The sequence below is a fragment of the Semicossyphus pulcher genome, unplaced genomic scaffold, assembly GCF_022749685.1.
Source record: "Semicossyphus pulcher isolate SPU_LCO1_2020_fin unplaced genomic scaffold, fSemPul1.0.p SCAF_17, whole genome shotgun sequence".
NCBI classification, from domain to species: domain Eukaryota; kingdom Metazoa; phylum Chordata; class Actinopteri; order Labriformes; family Labridae; genus Semicossyphus; species Semicossyphus pulcher.
In genome coordinates, this window is record NW_027211681.1 from 18,168,853 (window position 1) to 18,191,008 (window position 22,156).

At 40.6% G+C, this 22,156-nt stretch overlaps 3 protein-coding genes and 1 non-coding gene across 4 annotated transcripts in view; 2 read left to right on the forward strand and 2 right to left on the reverse strand.

The window, feature by feature from the left end:
* lrba (LPS-responsive vesicle trafficking, beach and anchor containing) overlaps nt 1–1,307 on the reverse strand; it is a 226,148-nt gene extending 224,841 nt beyond the window's left edge. Inside the window, exon 1 of the mRNA XM_069665172.1 lies at nt 529–1,307. Coding sequence (XP_069521273.1) covers nt 529–699 — 171 coding nt within the window. The 5' untranslated portion in view covers nt 700–1,307. The remainder of the gene's footprint in view (nt 1–528) is intronic.
* A 2,864-nt stretch (nt 1,308–4,171) lies between these two features.
* rps3a (ribosomal protein S3A) lies at nt 4,172–8,390 on the forward strand. The gene is made up of 6 exons (XM_069666535.1): nt 4,172–4,248; nt 4,911–5,014; nt 5,791–5,978; nt 7,186–7,394; nt 7,778–7,887; nt 8,220–8,390. Exons 1-6 carry the CDS (start codon nt 4,187–4,189, stop codon nt 8,345–8,347), a joined length of 801 nt encoding a protein of 266 aa, XP_069522636.1. The 5' UTR covers nt 4,172–4,186; the 3' UTR covers nt 8,348–8,390.
* LOC138595442 (small nucleolar RNA SNORD73) lies at nt 7,937–8,007 on the forward strand. Its single transcript, XR_011308490.1, has one exon. It is a non-coding gene; the product is annotated as a small nucleolar RNA SNORD73 (small nucleolar RNA).
* Nucleotides 8,391–8,995: 605 nt separating the features above from the next.
* Nucleotides 8,996–21,148, reverse strand: sh3d19 (SH3 domain containing 19). The gene is made up of 21 exons (XM_069666336.1): nt 21,127–21,148; nt 20,866–20,905; nt 18,836–18,876; nt 18,533–18,572; nt 18,185–18,311; nt 17,562–17,754; nt 16,453–17,481; nt 15,173–15,286; nt 14,856–14,968; nt 14,505–14,545; nt 14,190–14,403; nt 14,026–14,094; nt 13,754–13,897; nt 13,578–13,644; nt 12,729–12,859; nt 12,555–12,613; nt 12,236–12,465; nt 10,608–10,657; nt 10,247–10,433; nt 9,378–9,481; nt 8,996–9,283 (listed from the first exon to the last, which is right to left on the reverse strand). Exons 1-21 carry the CDS (start codon nt 21,146–21,148, stop codon nt 9,173–9,175), a joined length of 3,126 nt encoding a protein of 1,041 aa, XP_069522437.1. The 3' UTR covers nt 8,996–9,172.
* Nucleotides 21,149–22,156: the final 1,008 nt, after the last annotated feature.

Below are 22,156 nucleotides of genomic sequence, written 5' to 3' on the forward strand. Positions count from 1 at the left end.
ATTGCTCATCGTGTCTTTTTTAATTAAAAACTCTGGAACATTTTTTTCTTCATTTATCAAACCATATTTTTTCATGTTATGAATAGAGAACCAATAAGACTGATTTAAATAAATTGTAATAGGCATAAAAAAAAAAACAAGTGTAATGCGAATGTAATATGTAAGCCTAAATAAAGGCACTACAGCAGTGTTTGCAGTGCAACTGTAGACCAAGCTATTTGGCATACAATCAATAAATAAAACACACTATTTCATATGCTAAGGGCACACAGGGCAACCAGGAAAAAAGCCATTTAGCATATGACTCATGGTAGTTTCCAGTGTGGGCAGCACACCATAAAGTTATACTAAATCAATTGATGCTAAAGTATTCCACTTATAATTTTCTGCAGGATCATGAACGCCTTTTTATGCAGATGAGGGTGATGTCAGACTTTTCCAAACGTTTACATGTTTACTGTATGTAGCTACTCCAGCCTGACAGTGCTGCTATCTCAGGCCTATCCTGAGCTCTCATAATCAGCTTACCAGGTTGAACACCGTCTCCACGATGTCTCGGTTGGAAACTTCTCCAACTTCCACCAGGCCAGCCAGGACGGCGAATTTCATCCTTATCCCCCTGATAGGCACTCCGGGGTTTAGCGCCATGGCGCCTGGTCTCCCGTCCTGTCCATCACCCGCTGCCTCCTCGCTAGCCATTGCTAAGGAAGGACGGGACAGGTGCTGTTCACAGGTAAGGCACCTGTTCACCTCCCAATGGTGACAGTGCAGCCGATGAAGGAGAAAGAGGGATCTATCTCCCCTTCAGCTGAGTTGTTGACAGTCTGCAGGCACACAATCCACACGTTTTCCTCCCCATGCAAAGTGTTAAGTGAATAAGACAAGAAAGTGGGCACAAAAAGGCGCAAAGACGACTAGACACTGCCGAGACTGGAAATGTCACTCCACAGTGAACTACTCCTCTCTCCTGCTCCGTAACTTGATAGCAGACGGATGGATTAATGCTGTTAAAAGCCGCGAGGAAGTGAGCTGCAGGTAACAAGGAGAGAAGATGAAGAAGAAGAGCTCGCGCTTCACCTGTCTTCCCTCTGCTCGGTCAAAAGGCAAACGAGGATACGGTGACTTTAATACCTCCGTGCAGCGCTGGAAGTTGCTATTGTCAGTGAGTCAACGGACACTTGACAGGTAGCGCGCCTGGCAGAGGCGAAAACTCACAGGGAAAGGGGGGGCAAGTCCGTCAGCAGCCCCGGTGGAAGTCGACAGAGGACAGACGTCCGCTCGGTCCTCCCCGGTAAACTCCACAGACTCGCTTAAATGTCACCGTTAACCCAGCTGCGCCGCATTCTCTTCCTGATTTACCCCGGTAGCTTCAGCTCGCCACCGCCATGACAGTGTAGCCCTTGAGTGAGTGGAGCATGCGCAGTGGGGAGCTAAGGCTATTCAGCTCTGTGGCAGGTGTGCCACTCAGGTGACTTTCTAACACGACACACTGGGAATCGGTTCAAATCAACAGCGCTTCCATATGTATTCAGTTGTAGCGGATTAGGTATCGTAAGTCTGGCAGGGATAGAAAGGCTATGGTGGAAAGTAACTTAGTACATTTACTCGAGTAGTAATGTACTCTGGTACAATTTCGAGATAGGCCTACGTTACTGTAGCCTACTCCTGTAACTTGTGTGTAATCATACAACACATTCCAGGGGAAATTATCGTATTTTTAATAGCATTACATTTATCTCACTTATACGGTTACTTTGCAGATTTTAAATTTCAAAATATCATTGGTGCATGAGACCAGAAGCATTGAAAAAGCATTAAGCACTATATAAAACACTATTTTCATGCAAGGTGAATTTTGAAATAAAATAAGGAGAATAAAAACTGGTATGGGAATGCAACCGTAATACAAATCTAATTATATCAAATAACACTCAAAAAGGGGTCTTTTTTAATTATACACACTTTTAATATTGATACTTTAAGTACATTTGCTGCTTACGTTTTTAGACTTTTACACTAGGCAAGTTTTAAATGTAGGAAATTATCTTGTAATAGAGTATTGTTACATTATTTTACTGCTTCTATCTATGTAAATGATCACAATACTAGGCTGGAATAATAATGAAATAATTACCAGCCTTTGGCATCACTAAAAATTGAGAGATACATAACCCATGGCAGTACAAGAAACCCTACACCCATGTTTAAAATTATTAGAGAAAACTATATGTATATAGAACAAGATCATCCAGCAACTGTTGATAATTGCATCTCAGAATATAACAGATGACAAAATATATTAATACATCAATGTACCATACTATGAGCCCCAAAGGAAAACCTAACCTAAAAGAGGTTTAAATTTCAGTATGTTTGTTGGTTGGAGAACTTTGTTTTTGTGCAGCACAACAGCACATTGACAGATGTCTGCATCCCGAGGCAGTGGAAACCAAACATTAAAGCAAAGTGACAGCTCTGCTTTGCTTGCCTTTTCAAATCACCAACAGCAACCCATTGCATGTGAGGTGTTTACAAAGCTGAATAAATGAGAGGTTGCTGTTCCATCCATCTGTTACTGCATGAATAAAAAATCAAAATTTAACCCATTTGCAAGGTCAAATAACTACTCTTTTTATTAAAAATACCCATATTTTAAAGTATTTGTCCTCTACTTTGTCTGTTCAGAATGGTGACTTCATATTTGCTCTGCAGGATGGCTGAGTAACTATGAGTGTCGACGCCACAGATGCAGCTAGCGTCACCAGCGTTACCACTGACCTCCCAGTAAAGTGTAGCTGAGTCCTCAGGGACGCTGGGAGTCATGGAAGCCAGCAGCACCACCCAGGAGACGCAGGCAGTCCTCGTCTCTGGGGTCGTGACCTGAAATCAGCCGACTTGTTCACTGCAGCCCAAAGGTAAATCTTTTTAAGTAAAGCTTTGAATAACTCCTCCTGACCTTTGAAATGAACAAGAACCATAGTGTATTATTTTGTAATTGGGCTCTACAGAGATAATGAGACACTCTGTGTCATTTTAAAGTTTTACTGTAATCATGTGTTGCTTTCTCCCTGCACTCTTGTTTCGAAAGTTTTACTTTCTGAGCGGAAGGTTGTTATTTCTGCAAATATTAAGTCTCAAAGAAAACAGTTAAAGCAATGAGCAGTTGCTTTTTTTTCAGATTATGTAAGACTAACATTTGCAAAATTGACTTCAAACATTATGGCAGCAAAAGAAAATTCCCAACAGCCATTTAAAGTTTACAGTTAAGCCCAAAGGAAGGACTTTTTCTTTTCTACTTTATTTATATCATATCAACAGATTAAATTCCTCCCATTGATACAGTAACATATTGGGTGGCTAACACGCTACACACCTGCATGACTCATTAACACACCTAGAGACTGGTTCTGCCTGTTTGGTTTTCTTTTATAATCCAAGCATTCATAGAATAGCTGTTAACGGTTATTTTAATTAATTTTAAAGAACAAATTAAACACTTTGTATGTGCTGCACATAAAATGTAGGCTATGTAATGTAATACTTTCATAAATTGAGTATCCGTGATTTTTTATAAAACTGGATTTAGCTTTTAAATATTTTACTAATTTAATTTGAAAACCATTGTTTTATATAAATGTGGTTGGAATTATCCTCCTCTAAAATACCAATAGGTATATATATATATATATATATATATATATTAATTTCCAAACGCTTGATTTTAATTCAGAAAATTGGGTTATAATTTTATTGAGCAAATATTAGTGCTCCATATTTCTTTAGGCATATTCCTCCTTCATCCATCCATCAGAGCATTTTTTCTTGTTTTGTTTTTTCCTATCACTCTTGGGGTAACATTTGTTCATAATGATCATATTCAGTGCCTCATTTCAGTGTGGTCTGTAATGTGTGGTCTGTGAAATTCAATTAGGTAGGCTATTCAGTTGCTAATACAATTTAAATCCGCACGGCATAATTATTTGCTTCCACTGACACCACAAACGTATTTACTCTGTTAACTGTTATTTCTTGGGGCTATCTATCAGGTAGCTATCAGAAAGCCAACAGAGGGCGCCAAACGAAGCTACAAGGACTCGCGAGATAAGACAAATCTCACGACCTCGTTCGATCTCTTTATTTCTCGCGGTATTTCCTATTTCCTCCTCTTTCACTCCCTGTAGCCAACATGGCAGTCGGCAAGAATAAGAGGCTGACCAAAGGCGGCAAAAAAGGTGCCAAAAAGAAGATGTAAGTAGCAAATTCACATATCGTTACACTAAACAACCTTTAGACTTCTTACTTGTGTCATTTCGGTTCAAGAAATGTGAAGGATGAAGTTGATTTTAGATGGATGTTACAGGGCTAGTGCTAGTCTCTTCGCCGCCGGCCTCAGTGGCGCTGTATGGAGTTGTAGCATGCCCTGTCCTTTTACTTATCCCTGTAGTTCTTCGGTATTACAAAGCAAAGTATTTATTCTCGTATAATATTTCAAAGAAATTCTGCCCATGGGAGAATGAATAATAACTGTGCCAGTCAGGTCGTAGTAATACAACCAGTAACGATTACACAGTGTAAGGCAAACCTATGTTAGCATGGGTTTAGCTGAGCTACCAATCAACATGGCAGTTAAACGACTGAATTAATTGTTTTTCTGTCAGGATATTGGTGCCATTTGGCTTAAAGGTACCTAACTGTTTGCATTGTGTGGCCAAATGTATTATGATATTGCTGATAATGGCAATTGACTCAGACCAGACGGCAGTTAATCCTCCTGACTGCTAACTCGAGCATTGTCATTTGCAGTGCGTGATTAGCCGGTTTGCTAGCCCGCTGCACAACCCCATGTGTCACCCGTGTGGTGCTGCGAGTGCAGACGAATAAACTATCTCATATGTGTTTGCTTCCTGCAGTGTGGACCCTTTTTCCAAGAAGGACTGGTATGATGTCAAGGCACCAGCCATGTTCAACATCCGCAATCTTGGCAAGACCTTGGTCACCAGGACTCAGGGAACCAGTAAGTCATAAGTGTAAATTCTCAACATGAGTGTGCCTAAACGAGATGTCCTCTATTCATTAGATTCTTAAGACATGCTTCTTGCTCGGGCAATGCCATAGGGGGGATAAATATAACAGTTTATCATAAAAAAATGAGTGAAACAAATGTTAACATGGTGAATTCTAAAGACATGTTTGTGCTTGGACACCATTGATGATGCTATGGGCTTATTTCACAGCGCACATCTTTACTTCTAACAGGAGGAAAAGCACAGGTGTTAATAATAACTTTAACAATGATTCTGTTCTATTAAAGTGTCTGAGAAAGCCATGACAGGCAGTCAGCATACACACAACCAGGATCATGAAATTGAAGCAGCTAAATGGAATACAGCCATCATTAATGCTACGATAAACACCTGCGCTTTTCCTACTGTGATATGCTCAAAGATCTTCTGTGAAGAAGGCCTATAGTACCTGATTCGAATGTTTGCTCACTGTCAAGCTCCTGAGAAGCTTCAGTTGATTGATAACAAACAGATCATTCAAATCTGTTGGGTTGGTGAATGGAGAAAGTTAAAACATGCATGAAGGTAGCTCTCCAGGAGCAGGATTGGGCACCCCTGGTGTAGTGATTGACAAGCTGTTTCGGTCCCAAATGATGGTTGTCGATTGCTCACTAGATCAGCTGACATTCCCAGTATTTAAGATCTAACTGATTCCAGGGATTTCCATGACTTTCATTCCTGCAGGTGCCCGTTTTCTAACATGCACATTTTACGTTCAACCACTCAGGAATCGCCTCCGATGGTCTTAAGGGACGTGTGTTCGAGGTGAGCCTCGCCGACCTGCAGAACGACGAGGTGGCCTTCCGTAAATTCAAGCTCATCACCGAGGATGTTCAGGGCAAGAACTGCCTCACAAACTTCCACGGCATGGACTTGACCCGTGACAAGATGTGCTCCATGGTCAAGAAGTGGCAGGTAATGAATGTTTTTATGAATAGTAATTAATGTTATCCTGGAAATGTCCCTGCTGCCAATGCGAGTTCTGGCACCAAATCAATATTTGATCTCAAGATTCACTACCTGCCCTGTTTAAACATTGATAGTTTTAGTATGCTTTGAACATGAGCAAATTTTAGAAGCGATAGTGTACAATTTAAGTTGGGTCATGACTGAACGATCAGGTGATCAGGTGTAGGACTGCCTGAGAAGTTTTATCATGAGACAGTTGAGGTATTTACATGAGGTATATGATCATCTATTCACAGCGGTAACGGTAGATAACAGCTTCAATGCAAAAGAAGAGATGCTGCTGGATAAGAGCGAGGCTTGTTGGCTGATTGTGCCTGAATTCACTCTTTTGTAGTGCGAGTATTGGTGAGGGCATGATGGTGAACTCTGATGTAAAGTGTCTTAAAATTTCAGGAGACACTTGGATGAGTTTTTTGAGAATTTTCTGGTGAACAATCTGAAAGGCTGTAACTCCATTAACTTTATAATGTTTAAAAGGGGTTTGAATAAATTCTACATACTTTCAAGACCCAGTGTTTTTGACTCCTTGACCCCTGAGAATTTTGGTTTAAAAGCAAAGCTGAAAAGCTTCAAGGAGAAATTGGATGAATTTGCAGACGAAGCAAAGAATCTCGGTATGCTGCTCCAGAACAAACTGTGCAGAGCAGCCACAAGACTTGTTTTTAGGATTGGATGCAGAATTTTTAGGATCCGATTCTGATCAAAAAAACTTCATTTTGCTTCGTAAACATGGAAATACAGCACTTAGGATGCCTAATAACTTTGTAAAGCAATAGGGTAAAAATGTTCTATGACGTTGTGAATACTTGAAAAACAGCTGACAGTCACTGGAATCAATAAGTGACCTTTTGTGAAACTTAATACAGAGGGGTTGCTCTTTATATTTTAATGCTTTTTTTTTAACAAGGCAATAATGAGATGTACATCTGAAACAATAAGTTTGCTTGTCTGGTAGCCAGGAGGTGAAATTGTACCTCTAGTGAAGAGGAAAATGTGCCAAGAAGTAGGTTAACGGAAGTTAAAAAAGGAAAGTAAGATCACAGAATAGGTTTTGGATTAGAGGGACAGTTGCAAATTGAAAAGCAGCAGCTTGAGTGAAATTGTCCATTTTGAAGTCTAATCAGGATTGCCTTTTTTTGTTTGTTCCTTTTAGACCATGATCGAAGCCCATGTGGACGTGAAGACCACCGACGGCTACCTTCTGCGTCTGTTCTGTGTTGGGTTCACAAAGAAGCGCACCAACCAGATCAGAAAGACCTCCTACGCCCAGCACCAGCAGGTCCGCCAGATCCGCAAGAAGATGATGGAGATCATGACCCGTGAGGTCCAGACCAACGACCTGAAGGAAGTCGTCAACAAGCTGTAAGTAGTGTACAGATTCTCCTGCCCCATTTTGTTTGAAGTATTTTTATGACAACACGTTTTTTTCAAAGTAACTTAGCTTCACCAAAAATATAAGTTATGTTTAAAATAAGCCTCAAACAAGGGCAGTAGCTACATGGCTACAAAATAATGGGAATAGCCAATAACTGTTGGGTTATATAAGGATTATTGGTTTATTTCTTGTCTTTTACTGACTTTCTTAATGGCTAATTGTTGTTCCCATCTTGTTACAGTATTTTTTTCTCAATGGTTTTACATGAAAACCATTGTAATGACTTTCTTGGTGACTTGTTATCTCTAAAATGGTAAATTATCGTTATTACACTTTGTGTTGATGTGCTGTGTGTCGCCTTGTGTTACAGGATCCCTGACAGTGTAGGCAAGGACATTGAGAAGGCCTGCCAGTCCATCTATCCTCTGCACGACGTCTACGTCCGCAAGGTCAAGATGCTTAAGAAGCCCAAGTTTGAGTGTAAGTGACACAACTGTAACACGGGTTCTCACCTCGTTCTGCCTGAGGGAACACATGATGACACACTGTTTCGGTCCCATATGATCGCCTGATTACTACCTATTGAGATCAGCTGATGTTCCCATACAACAAATTGAAACTTTTCAGTAATTGTGTGGAAAACTTGAGCCGGTTTGCAATAGTCTAGTTTCCAGATGAATTGGGCCGAGTGTGAACTCACAAATGCATCATGTCGTTTTTGACTTCAAACACATTGCTGCTTAAATTTGCCGATCTCATTCCAACTTCAAGTCGTAAGCCAGAGTTTAAAAGCCATGCGTGTTGTGTTGCAGTGGGCAAACTGATGGAGCTCCACGGCGAGGGCGGTGCCGGCAGTGCTGCAAAGGCCACTGGTGATGACACTGGAGCCAAGGTGGAGAGGGCTGATGGTTACGAGCCCCCCATCCAGGAGACCGTCTAAAACACCCTGACAGATTTAATAAAAAATGTAAATGACCCACAAACTGTCCTGTTCCTTTTGTCTTGTGTTCTTGTGCGTATAGTAATAACACTGACAATTGGCACACATTTAAAGGGGATACAGCGTAGAAATGACACCCAATAGCCCTGTAAAAAAACCTGTTCACTTTGAAACTCTTTGAGGCTCTAAAGTTGTTCTTGCACAGATTATATGGAGAAGGATGTTCATATTTTTTACTTATTGGTCTTCCTGGTTAACAAACTATGCAAACTTGCATATTCAGTGATTTTGGAAAAATATACAACCGCATAAATGAGGATTTAACTGCATAAGTCTAAACTTTGCATGACCTTATTAGGGTTTCAAACATTACAGGAGAAACAGGTGTTGGATGTAAAAACAAACTGTTCATGATTCTAATCTGGTAGCAATATGTTTCTCCTGAAGGGGTTTGACTTTGTTGGAAGGTAATTCCATGTAATTAATTCACCAGATCAAGTAAAAGAAATGTTTGGTATTTACCACGTGTACAAAATGCTGCTGTCACTGCTGTAATGAGAGAAACCACTAGATGGCGCAGCTATACAGGAGGTGAAATTTAAAACAAGTTTCCAGCCAGAACAACTCTTAATATTTATTTATAGTCATGATAAATTATACAACAGAAGCTCCATTTTAAGTTAAGGCAGCAGGTGATAAGATGATGAAATACTGCATTCATGTTTCACTTCAGCAGCTGAAAACATCTGTCCTCAGGTTTCCTTTCAGTTCTTTACATCCAACAGTGTCGTCTTTCTTTGTGGTCATACTGACAGCTACATGGTGCTATCCCAGTACTTGCACGTAGTTCTTCGGGACCATAGCCCGCTTCCCTCTCAAATCACCCAGGAACCATTCGTCATCCACAGACTCCAGACCGGTTATAATATCCCCAACCTGAAAGAGAGAAAGGAGTGAATTGCAGTTTTCTTTTTTTTTTAATCAGTGAATTTGTGCCATTTGATCAGAACGGGAAAAAACTACTGTATACCTGCAGAGAGAGCTCCTCATCACAGTCTGATGTGAAGTTGAACAGAGCCCGGGCTCTGCCTCCATCCGCAGCTGCAGTCGGCTGGTTATTAGATGAATTCTGACCTGTGGAAGAAGAGATTTACTAAATACATATTTGGTTTAGTGTCCATGTGTGCCAATCAGTTTGTGCTTCTAGCTCCTTAATAGTGAGTATTTTGTGAGCTATTTGAATTATCCCAGATTTCCCCCCCTGGGGATCAGTAAAGGATTATCTAATCTTATGAAATAGGGAACAGAACATCTTGGTCAGGCTGAACAAACCATTTGAAGACGTAAATTCTGGCTTTCGTTTTTTGGCAGAACATATTTCAGTAGGGACATATATGGATTCATTGAAACTTGATTTCTGTCGACTCCTACAGATACATTTAAGAGCATTTTATTTAGATTTGATCCAATAAAAATGTTGAAACCTTAAGTATCTAATTTTATTTCAATTCAAGTTTTATATGACACATTATATTCATTTTACTCCTTTTCTGAAGTAGTCCATCTCTAAGTGCAAGATAAACTGGATAGAAAAGTGATACATTTATCATTATTATTTATATTATATAAAAGTATTCATTCAACCTTTATATAATCTCGAGAAATCATTGAGGGCATGCCCTCATTTTCAGTGGCATCGAGAGTACAATTAAAATACAAATGATACACACAAAAAAACATTTACTGATTTACTATCTGACGATTCTTCTAAATATTTGTCTTTATTGAGAATCCTCATTATACTTTAATTAATGGCAACAGAAGAACTGGAGATATTAATAAAATTGGTCAGGTAATATGTCATATGCACATCATACCGGCACTGTGAGAACTTCATACCTGCGCTGCTCTCAACAAAAGCTCTGGGGAAAATGCCCTCTTTGCCGTTGAGCCGGCCACAGCTCCACTCGGCGTCCAAATGCTGTGTGATCTGGATACGGTCGCCCTGCTGGAAGGACAGGTCGCCGTCTGAATTCCCGGCAAAGTCATACAGAGCCAACACCCACTCCACGCTGGACTGAGACGCCTACAGAGAGAGCGAAACACAAGAGATAGCAAGAAAAATGTCAACAAATGTGCAACATTCAGCTGGAACTACAATGTATCTGTAATATTTGTGTGTTTCTACAGGACTGATCGGGCCTGTTGCAAAACCAGCATCATCCTTATTGATACTTCTATTTGTATAAATATCGGTTACCTGAGCAGGTTTGGCAACTTCAGGGTGTGTACTCTGGGAAGCCACCATGCCTGTTGGGGAAATAGGCGTGCAGGTTAGAAGAAATGTAAGGCATTTACTCTACCAACTACAAGGAAACAAATAAAGAGAATAGATCTGTGGGCATACTTTGGGTTAACTTTCAACAGGTTAGTATTTATATTATCTTATCTCTATATTATAGGCTATGTACCTTGTATATTTAAACAAACAAAAATTATAGGCCAAGAATGTGAATTTACATCATTTTTCACATTTGTAAGATAAAAAGGTATTTCTCCTCCATTATGTAATTTGAAACATTTTAAAGTTCATGAAAAAGCTGAAATGGGAAATAGGATTAGAGGAAAAAAGAGACGTTAGGTGACAGTTTTTATAGATGTAGACAGTTTGGTTTGAGTTTAGTTCGTTGGTTTGATGGGAATCAAGTATCTCTGCGAGAAACAGCTACCTACCCAAATAAATAAAACACCCATCCATCCATCCATCCATTATCTTTACCACTTATCATGTTTAGGGCCTATCCCAGCTGTCATTGGACCAGATGTTTCATCCTGGACTGATCCCCAGTCAATCACAGGGCGGACACATATGCTGTGTTTGAAATGCCATACTATAAACTATATTCTGTATATTACATACTGCATTTGGTGGTAGTATGTATTAAGGAGCTGTTTAAATTTATTATGCAACATCCTGCTCCAGGCGCCAAGTAAACAATAGCCAGCTAATAGCAAAAAGCTGCTTCTTTAGCTATAGCGCCCCCTTCTGCTCTTCTGCTGCCATCTGCCACTTCAACTGCCGCTGTGACGTTCCAGCGCTTTGCATTGTGGGATACAGTAAGTGAGGTAGACTGGTCCAATGCATACTGGAGATTTTCTCTGAATCAGTACGACATCCAGGTATTTTTGGCATACTTTGTTTGCATACTACATACTAAATTTTTGACAAATCAGTATGTACTGTTAGTATAGTAAGGTATTTCTAACACAGCCATAGAGACAGACAACCTTTCATGCTCACACTCACACATACAAGCAATTTTAGAGTCACCAATAAACCTAACAAGCATTCCTTTGGACTGTGGGAGGAAGCCGGAGTACCTGCAGGGAACCCACGCATGCACGGGGAGAACATGCCCACTGCACACAGAAAGGCCCCCTATGTCCAAACCAGGATTCGAACCAGGAACCTTCTGGCTGTGAGGCAACAGGGCTCACCACTGCATCACCGTGCAGCCCATAAATAAAATATGACACACATAAATAAATAATAAATGAAACATTTTGGGAAGAATCTGGGGAGGGATTTCAACTCTGGACCGTAGCGTTTCTAAACTCCTGCCTGCAGCCTTTGTTGCACGAGTCTGTTGGTGCTTTAAGTTCACTTTTGAGAGGCCTTTTGTAAACAGGTTTTTAATGAAATGGAAACAGAGGCACACATTCCTGACATGCCACAGAGGGAAATGCCAGCCAACACAAAGGGAAAAGGATGAATAAAAGCTCTTCACTGATGTACAAAGCCGCTTTTTTGTTTCGATACAAGAATAAAGAGGATCATATGTTTAGAAGAGATGGATTCAGCCTTGTTTCTTCCGGGTCGGATCTTACCAGGCAGGGCTATCCCCATGTGCTGTTTCTGCTTCTGACTCGGGGGTGGAGGCAGGTCTTCGATGACCTCTACAAAGTTAAGAGGAAAGACACCAGTGACGGCGCCGATCTGTCCCCGAGCCCAGTCCTCTCCAACAAACTCCTTCAGCTGGATCACATCCCCCTCAGAGAACGACAGCTCGTCGCTGTGCTCGCCCTCAAAGTCGAACCTGGCCACGCATCTCGGGCCACTTTAAGACAGAGGAAACGACATATCAGAAATCAGGCAGTGTGGTTTCGAAAGGCTAGTGCAGTCAATTTTAGGATGTATTAACAGTACCTGACTGTTGCAGACGGTGGCTTTGCTTTCCGTTCAGGGAGAGGTTTTGGTGAATTTGACTAATTGGAGAAATAATAAACAAAATCTTTAATATAAGGAATCTTTAACATCTCTAAATAACAACTAGAAGTGATCAACGCTTTGCGAGGAAGGATTTAAACAGTTTAAACTCACCAGGACTTTGACATGGTTGATGGGAAAGAAGCCATTAGATCCCCTACAGGTACCTCTGTACCACTGACTGTCCACCTGCTCCACCATGGTCACAACATCTCCCGCTCTCAGACCCAGCTCTCCTGGACCCCCTGTGTGGGCAGAACCAACATATCTAGCTGTTTATGGCAGCACAGAAATAAAACTTACAAATTAAATTAGCAAATCATTCAAGGAATGCAATTACAAGATTGACAATCTCACATCTGTGCAGTATTAAGCTCAAATCTGGAGTTGGTTAGCTTTGGCTAGCATGAAGACAAGAAGCAGCCTGGCTCTCTCAAAGGTTAAAAAATACATGAAAAAGTTTGTGTATGAGTAAAACTAGAGCTATCATGTTATTCTGAGAGCTTAAAGGAGTATTTTCAATTTTTGAACATAACCAGGATGACTATTTCCTTCTGCTTTGGGGCCTCTTTTGCTAAGCTAACCTAATTGCCTCCTGGTGCTAGCATAAAAACTGGAAGCTCAGGGACAAATGCTAGACTGGCTGTCTCCAAAGTTATGAAATACTCATTCCACTACCTCAAAAGCCTTTAAGCAGTATTACCACGTGTATTTAGTTTGCTTAACTTTGAGAAGAGCCCTGCTTTTTGTTGTTTTCCTGCTTCCAGCTTTAATGCTAAGGTAAGCTAACTGTGTCCAGACTCTAACTTAATAAATGCAACACATACACAAGAGTGGTATCAATCTTCTCATCGAACTCTTTGCAAGAAAGTGAACAATATTAATTTTCTTTGAATATATTGCCTTATTTAAGTGTTACTGCCTAATCTCAGTCAATATAAGTAGCCGTGTCTGATGTGTCACCTGGATTGAAGTCATATATGGCCTGCACCTTCAGCCCAGCTCCTCCTGAGGCAGCTGGACTCGCACTCTATAGGGAGAGAGCAAAGATACTCAAAGGTTAATGTAACAGAGCCCAGAGCAGGTTTAGTCTCAAGTATCAGCTATATGTATTTACTCATAAATAAAGGACATTTTACCCGTGGTGGGGACATGTGTGAGACGGACGAAAGAGGAGTTATGACTTTCATGCGAGATTTTTGGACTCTGCCTTTAGCGTCTCCAACTTGGCACTCAAATGTATTGGGGTCAATCTCCTCCAGCAGCAGAAGCACTTCATTTTTCTGTTGAAATAGACCAAGAAAGGTATCACTGTTGCTGATTCAACTCGATAGATCAAGATGTTTTTAGAGGGAATTGAGACTATTATTGCATTTTCATGCATTTGAGCCCTAAAGAGTAGTTAAGATACCTGAAATGACAGTTCTCCTGTGTTACTCCCATTGTAGTCAAAGGCAGCAATCCCATGAGGGAGCTGAAGCTAGAAAAAGAATAGCAAAAAAGAAACAGGTGCTCATCAAGGCCTATAAGGAATATGACAACAGTAGTAAATTGTGCAGTGGGGATAAATCTCACCGTGTAGTTGTTGTAGAGACGGTGGCCTGGGTTGGGCCTTGGAGGTAAGACAGGTGCTTTCCTGTGGGGCTTCTGTGCCGGGGGTTTAGGTGAAAGTTCCCATGATGCTGACTGGGATCGACCTGTGGCCTGAAGGCTGGGTGGGGGAGGTCTTCCTGGGCCTGTTTTGGCCGGAGGTGGGCGAGGTGGGAGGGGTTTGTTCGTACTCGGCCTCCTGAAGTGCAACATCATCGTGTTGAATGGCTTATTATGTCCAAAAGTGTACCATCATTTATTAAAAAACTTGTTTTGCTACATTGTTTATCCTTCACTCACCTTGGTGGTAGTGAGGGCTCCGGCCCAGATTGAAAAGACTCCTGCAACACACAGCCTACGTTTCAGAAATCATACAAATCATGCTACAACACATAGCATTCAGCCAAAGCTAGCTTCAGCTCAACAGCAAGCAATGTGTTCATGGGGTTACAATTGTGTCTTTGTTTGTGGAAAGCACAGGAAGATGGCAGGTAAGCCGACAGCTGACAGACAAGACAAACCTGCACCCCATCATAGTTTATAAGAAGAAAAACCTCTCCTGATTCATCTGTGAAAATCTTTTAACTTCTCTTAGGTGTTCAGAGGAAGTATTTGCAAAGTTTCCAGGTTTGTGTAAACACCACATCTTACCTGGACGGGGAGGACCGGTACCCTGCTGTGGTTGTGGCTGGCTGAGCTATTTAGGTAGCCTACGGGCTTCTGAGCAGGGAGAGGAGGGGGACGGTCTTGAAAATTGTCTGAAACTGAGAAAAGTTTTTTCTTTACCAAAGAATTCTGAAAACGTAAGTTACATTACAATGTGTGCAAAAAAGGCACAAGAGTAGAATATGTAAAATATCACTCAACTCCAAAATATAGTATCCCTGTAAAAATTGATGTATATTTTTGACAGTAAATCACAAACATTCAGACAATCATAATTGCACATGTTAGGGAGGTAGACTCACATGAATCAGTCTTGCTGGGGACCCTTATAGTGGTCGGTCTCCGGGTTAAACTTTGTCTGGTGAACGACCCTCCATTGCTGTCCACGTTACGCTGCGGTTTAACTGGGATGTGATCTAAACAGAGAGACACTATACTGTATCGCTGTGGAATTATGATGCTCATGAGCCACTTAATGTCAACACAGACAACAAAGGTTGGTATGTCACTTTTAAGCCAAAAGCAGTTCTTAGCCTATTTTCTCATTTAAATATCTTTTTTTTTTAAATGTTACATAGCTTTAGACTTATTTGCCTTCTTGCCAAGAGGGGAATAAAGTTAATATGTCTCTAATATCTCATGTCTGTGTCTTTAGTATAGAGCCAGAGCCATGAGGAAGTTAGCCTAGTTAGCTTGAAGACAGGCAGGGAGGCAGGGGGAAACAGCTAGCCTGGCTCTAAACATAGTTGAAAATGTGCCTGCCATGACATCAAAAGCTAACAAATAAATTACTTTTATCTAATTACTTTAATCTGACCACAGACATATGCAAAAACGACAATTGTTTTTTTAAAGAAATAATGTGCTGTTAACAGTTTATACATCCAACTAGCATGTCCGTGTAGCATCTCTGCCAAGCTAGCAACTGTTAGGAAATAGTTAACGCATAGAACTTAGCATAGAATTGCAGTTTTTACAACTCATTTTCTGTACAGGTTAATCATATAACAGAGTTAATTAGTTAGTGTTACAGGTGTTGGTAGGTGTATTTTTTTATTCTGGTGAGCCATGCTAGCCATGTTTAAGCTAGGCTAACTAGGCTAATCCCCCATAAACTCCAGCTCTGCGCTAAATATGCAGACATGAGAGTGGAGTAGCCTAGATATTTTTTTTTTATCTACTTCTTTTTTCCTACAAAAAAAGCAAAATACAAAACACAGTATATGCTAGCTGCTAGCAACAGATCTGCTCCCTTTATTTATTTCTTATCACCGTCAGTTGGTTGTTTAACTATTGGTTGGACAGGGTTAGCTATTTCAAGACTTAAGGCTCTGATATTGAGTCATTATTTCAGATGTTTTACAGAAAAAAAAATCTTTTACAAATTCTTGTAATTCTTGCCCATTGCTGTACAGCACTTTGTAACATTATTTTGAAAGGTTTTTCAATAATTTAGGTTTACCATTATGTTAAAACAAATGATTAATCACACTATAAATGAAAACAGCCATACCTATTTTTAGTATCTTCCTGTATTAGCAGTATTTTTTCTTGCACTAAAGTAGTAAAATATGCTACTCACTTGTTGGACTTTCCACATACTCATTCTCTCTGGGCACAGAGGCTGAGTTGTGGTTGTTTATATTGAGGTTTGGTTTCAGAGGCTCCTTAACAGGCTTTACAGGAGGCCTAGGAGGTGTAACTGGTAACGGTTCATCTTCATTGATGCAGTTGGATCTGGTCAGCACAGAAGGCCGTGATCTCTTTGGGATTGCCACCTTGTTGTGTAAAGTCTCTAGTTCGTCTTTCACAGACTGTGCCACAGGTTTCTTTGGGGGCTGAGGTCTAACTGCCGGTATCGGGTTTTGGGGGATGCTTGTGGTCGAGACATTTTGATTGTCATCTTCCGTACTGTGGTTAAACTGAGATCTTAGAGCGACCGAAGGTTTGGCAGCAACTGGAGGTTTGATGGCTGCCTTCCTGGGTTTAGGTTCTGGTTTGGCTGGTTCGACCACATTTCCTTCCTCGACACTAACCTGGCTCTCGAAGGCCTGGATCCTGGCACGGATGTTGCGTTGACTGTGGTTGTCGCTCATATCGGCACCTGCATCCTCACCTTCTGAGGCCTCGTCTGATTGGTTAGCGTCGTCCGGGATCTCCTCACGCTCGTTATCTGCACTGAAGACCTCCAATAACTCCTTTAAATACTTATTTGGGTTGAAATCAGCTGGATTAGATTGAATTTCGTCACAACTTTCACTTAGTCTTATCAAAGTCTGATCTTTGGCCCCGTCTGTATCGGGTTTGTTTCGAGTTTTTGTACGAGGAAGTGGAACAGGGCATTGACTGTGTTCCTGGTCCGAAGAAGAGGGAGTAGTTTCAGCAGCAGGGGCAGAGAGATGGTTTTTAGGATTATCCCAATGCACAATGACAGATCTGGTGCATGTGTGAGTGGAATCTGCGTGGTTTGGTTGCTTTATATCGGACTTTGAGTCTCTTTGGCCCTCAGTGCCTGTGGACGCTGTAGTATTTGTTCTAGCGGTCTCAGCAGCTGGGTCTTTGACCAGTGGTTTTGGCAGTGATGGCCTTGGTGGTTTTTTCGGCTTTTTCCCTGGAAGAAACATCATTTTTAGAGCAGAAAAAGACTAAAATTTACAAAATAACACAACTAGTGATTCTCTTATGCCTCACCAGCAGGTTTTTTCCCTGCTGACTGTTGAGCAGCACTGCTCCCTGGGACAGCAGTGGAGGTGTCTTCCCTCACAGGGTCGGTCTGTGTGGCACTTGTGGCGGTGCAGGCGGTCCTCCGCGGGGCTGCAGTGGGCTTGACTGTGTGCTCTTCCTTGGTCTTCTCTTGGATCACCTGGTCATAGGATGGTGGGGGCTAAGTCATGAAAGAGAGAGGCATTCAAATACCCGCATATGTTTTTTTACCCAGTAGCATGGCATTGTGCTGATGTAGTATGTCAGGATATTTAACATACGTGTTCTTATGGTTTGACGTTTAAAAGATGAAGAGAGTTAATATGCTACAGCTAATAATTTACATGTGGGGTCTATTTTTTTGGCCTGTTTCGATTTAGTTTCTGCAAAAAACTTTGTTAATTAGACTTCAGCTACTCTCATAACTTGGGGTTATATTTTTGTGCTCAGATAATAGTGTTTTTTTTTATATCTTGGTCAAGACGAAATATCTGAAGACAACAGAAACCTACAGCCAAAAAACAACTGCCCCTTCAAAGAACCAAGCAATGTTCCCTGATAAAAAAAAACCATCCAAGTTAAAGCCAATAGAAGTCTTGGATGAGGCCTACCTGGGATACCGGCTGGATTGCTGCAGACCAGCCTGACTGAGGAGGAGGAGGGAAAACCACAGACCCTCCTGCGAACCAGCTGTTACTGGCCAGAGGTTCTGCTGAGACGATGGTGATCTCTGGTCGCCTGAAACGCAAATATATACAATAAATTCACCTGCCTGAGGATTTATTTCTTATTAATCACTTTGTTTCTTTCATAGCAAAATACAGTTATTTGTAAGTTAACAAAGAAACAATTAACTGCATTTGTTCTTTTCAATCTGAATGAATAAGAAGCAAAATGTTTGTTCAAGAAGTACAAATCATAGACAACTATAAAGCTCTCTGGTACTGTGTTGACATTACCTTCTTTCTCTGGTGTGTTCACTTTGAGAGTTTGTTCTTGCTGAGGGAAAAAAGAAGATAAATTAGCTGCCATAAATTGGCCTGCTTTGATGCTTTTTTAATATAAAAAAGTCACATTTTCATGTTGTTTTTAACATTTATGAGGGAAAGCATAAAGATATTATTGTAATTTGTTGTTTTTCATCCTTAAAAATAGTCACTAACTCTCCCATACATCTTATGATATAATTGTGATTCAGCTTATTTGAGGAATAAAACCTCACTGTGCTGTTTTTATGTACAGTCCTGTTTTGGCAAACTTACTTCGTTTGATAGCAGCTCGTATTGAAGACAGAGGTCCTTGGCTGCAAAGAGAGCAAAGAGCATTGATCATTAAGGTGTGGGGAGCAAACAGAACAAGAGCTGGTTCATACCTTTGTGGTGACTCTCACCCATGGCTGACACCATACTATACACACCATGCTCTTACTTTGTACTTAACTTATTCAAGCAATGTCACATGAGAGGGAGTGATGTTGTACTGAATATCAGCTTGGTCATAGGCACGAGGCCGCAGATAATCACAGCCGTGCTGATATTCAGTACAACAACACGACCTCGAGTGTGATATTGTTTTTATACAACAGTTATACAAGCAGCAAATAGTAGTAAAAAGTGATAATCAAAAACACAATTACTTTTTGCTCCACCAATTTAACTGGTTCAACAACTTAACTGAAACTGGACTGCTGTTGCCAAGCAACCCAAACATTCTCCTCCACTCTGTGTCTACAGGTTACCACAGATCAGCTGTTTTCATCATGTTTAATTATCTGTATGTTTTTATTTATAAAGCAATCAGTGAAATAAGAGTCTGCTGTGTGATTCAGAGGTACCAGCTTGATTATTGTAGACATACACGGTCTGCTGTAATGTTAATTAACAGTATTCAGAACACCTGGCTGAGGTGGAGTGATACACAGAGTGAAAAGTCCCAGTGATGTTGTTCTCTATATCAACACTCGTGGAATGCCTCTTGTCCAATCAGATAAATTGGTCTTAACTAACTGTTGTATAAATGAAAATAAAGGATTTAAAGTAATTTTCAACTTTAAACTTAAAAAGACGGACATAATGATACATGGGATAATTAAAGAAAAGTAAGAAATAACATGGACAAGAAGCTAAAACAATAAAAAGGAGGAAATGTTCTACAAATTACTCTTACATTAGAGATTTATAATGTGATACATTGAGGTTCATAACTAAGGGGATATAGAATTACTGAGATGAAAAAATCACATAAAAAAAAGAGCTGTAAACATGCACACTGAAAATAAATGACTTAAACATTATCACAATAATATAACACATAAAATGACCTGTATAAATTGTTAGAATAAAGTTTGTTGCTTATTGTATGAATAAAAATAACAGCAGTGAGGCTTGGACCAGGTTAATATTTGATTAGTGCCCTTCATCAGGCCAAACATATTTTATATTGATTGAAGAAAACTCAAATTTTACTGCAGGTTTATATATCACTAAACATACTTTAAATGTTACATTGGAGAGGAATAAAATCCCTGCAGCTGTTGAAATCCACCTACCTCACATAAACATGGTGCCCAGGAAATGCTACAACTTCCAGGTAAACACGGGATAACATGAGATATCTACTGTTCTGCACAACATCTTCAGGCTGTTTACCTCCCAATGTTGAAGATTATATTTACTAGGTAACTCTACCCTGGCAACATTACAATAGTAAGACCCCGTCTCTATGCCTGGTGTCGAGATCAAACAACTGTGCCACTCTGTGCCTGACAGTCTCTTCTCCAAAGCTACGGTGAATCCTCCTGACAGGGGAGGCGGGTGCATCATTAACACATTCTCTGCTCGTTAAGGACCGACTGCAGGAGGGTGATGTAAACTATCTGGGGGAAAGAACAATAATCCTCATCCTTGTCTCAATACCACAAGGTTTACTGCATTGATTAGCTAAGGTGTAAACACTAGGGGGCTAAAAACATCATGTGTCATCCATCATAAACTGAAATAATTTCCCGATCTCTGTCAGTGAGGAGGTTTTACTTTAAGTCATGTATGTAAACAACAGCTAAAAAAATGCAGCATGACGTATTTGTTGACCTTCTGTCTGTCAGTGAGTGAGAACGGATCAGTGTATTGTTGGGTCCGCTCACAACCTCACCATCAGCAGATCTGACTGTTAAAGGGATAGTGACCCTCTCCCAGCAGCACACACAGTTTAGGGAAACTTAACAGCTGTTAGTGAAGCCACAACTTTTCAGAAATGCAAGAAAAAACACGATGCTGAATGCAAAGTGACTTACCTTGAATGTAAAAGATCTGGCTTGGTTCTTTCTGGATGATCTGCAAAGGAAGACAGAGTTTTAATAATAATGTTTTGCAAAGAGAATGACATCCTGAAACTTATCAACATTCATGTCTTGAAGATTTATGTTAACTCCAAGTGCAGTTTGTTACAGGAGTGGATGATATGGATAAAATACATTGAGTTATACAAAACATTTGACAAAACATTTTATAAATATGGCTTTTCTCTGCCTCCAGTTCATTCATGCAGTCCTTACACGCGACCCTCCACCTCCCCATCACCGCCCATCTCATCCGCCTAAGATGACATCATCAGCCAACACCTCCACTACCAGTGTCCGGACTCCATGGGGAGGATATATCTTGCGGCTGCTCAGGGCCGACACCCTTCGATCATCATATCTCCCCGTAGAGTCCAAGCGCCTAAGACTTCTGACCATGATTCACACATTTTGCCACATCATCATTGTAATATACACATTCTTCCTCACTTCATTTACTTGTCTCTCCTAATTGAAATACTGTTAAGTCACTCTAAAATCCAATATAAGCATAAAACAGTCTTCCTAATTGACCTGCTCATTGCCCTCAATGGTCAACGGCCATACACCCCGTAGTCACCACTAGTATATCGTTGTATCACTTCACCCTAGTCTGTTAGTACCAGGGCTGTGACACAGTTCTGCGATCAGATACACTGGATTTGAAATGAAACAGTGGTTGTAAGGTTAAAGCACTGACTCTCAGCTTTAAGGGCTTTTGAAAGTGTTCACTTCCATCTTGAGTCAACAGTGAAAGACTTGTATCACTTTCAGTACAGGTCTAAGTCACGCAGAGTTGTAGGGACAAAAGCATCAGCTTCAAATGTCTGCTGTTGTTTCGGTTCTACACTTCAGAAGGCTTTGCTCCTCTGTATATGACAGACATGCTAATCAGCTACAAACCATCTTAGGTCCACAGGCAGCGGCCTTTTGACCATCCCACGTTCAAACTCCAAAGCAGGAGAGGCTGCTTTCTGTATCTATGCCCCAAGACAAAGGAACGCCCTGCCTGAGGACCTAAGAGGGGCCCCAACACTGGACACTTTTAAAAGCAAATTAAAAACGTTACTCTTTTCATCAGTTTATGGCAACAATTTTAAGTGTGTGTGTGTGTGTGTGTGTGTGTGTGTGTGTTGTGATATTGATATTTGACTTTTTATTTATTTAATTTTGTTCTTTCTGCTCTGAATTTTGTAAGACTTTGGATTATAACTTTTGTGATAATGTTGTGATTGCCTTTTGACTT

Bases quoted from the DNA above. Each gene is read 5' to 3' on its own strand.
- rps3a (XM_069666535.1), top strand. From the start codon at position 4,187: ATGGCAGTCGGCAAGAATAAGAGGCTGACCAAAGGCGGCAAAAAAGGT. The intron at 4,249-4,910 runs GTAAGTAGCAAA...TGCTTCCTGCAG, and splicing joins AAAGGTGCCAAAAAGAAGAT to TGTGGACCCTTTTTCCAAGA. The intron at 5,015-5,790 runs GTAAGTCATAAG...TCAACCACTCAG, and splicing joins CACCAGGACTCAGGGAACCA to GAATCGCCTCCGATGGTCTT.
- sh3d19 (XM_069666336.1), bottom strand. From the start codon at position 21,148: ATGGGGAGGTGGAGGGTCGCGT. The intron at 10,658-12,235 runs GTAAGATCCGAC...TTTCCCCAACAG, and splicing joins CATGGGGATAGCCCTGCCTG to GCATGGTGGCTTCCCAGAGT. The intron at 9,284-9,377 runs GTATACAGTAGT...TCTCTCTTTCAG, and splicing joins ATGAGGAGCTCTCTCTGCAG to GTTGGGGATATTATAACCGG.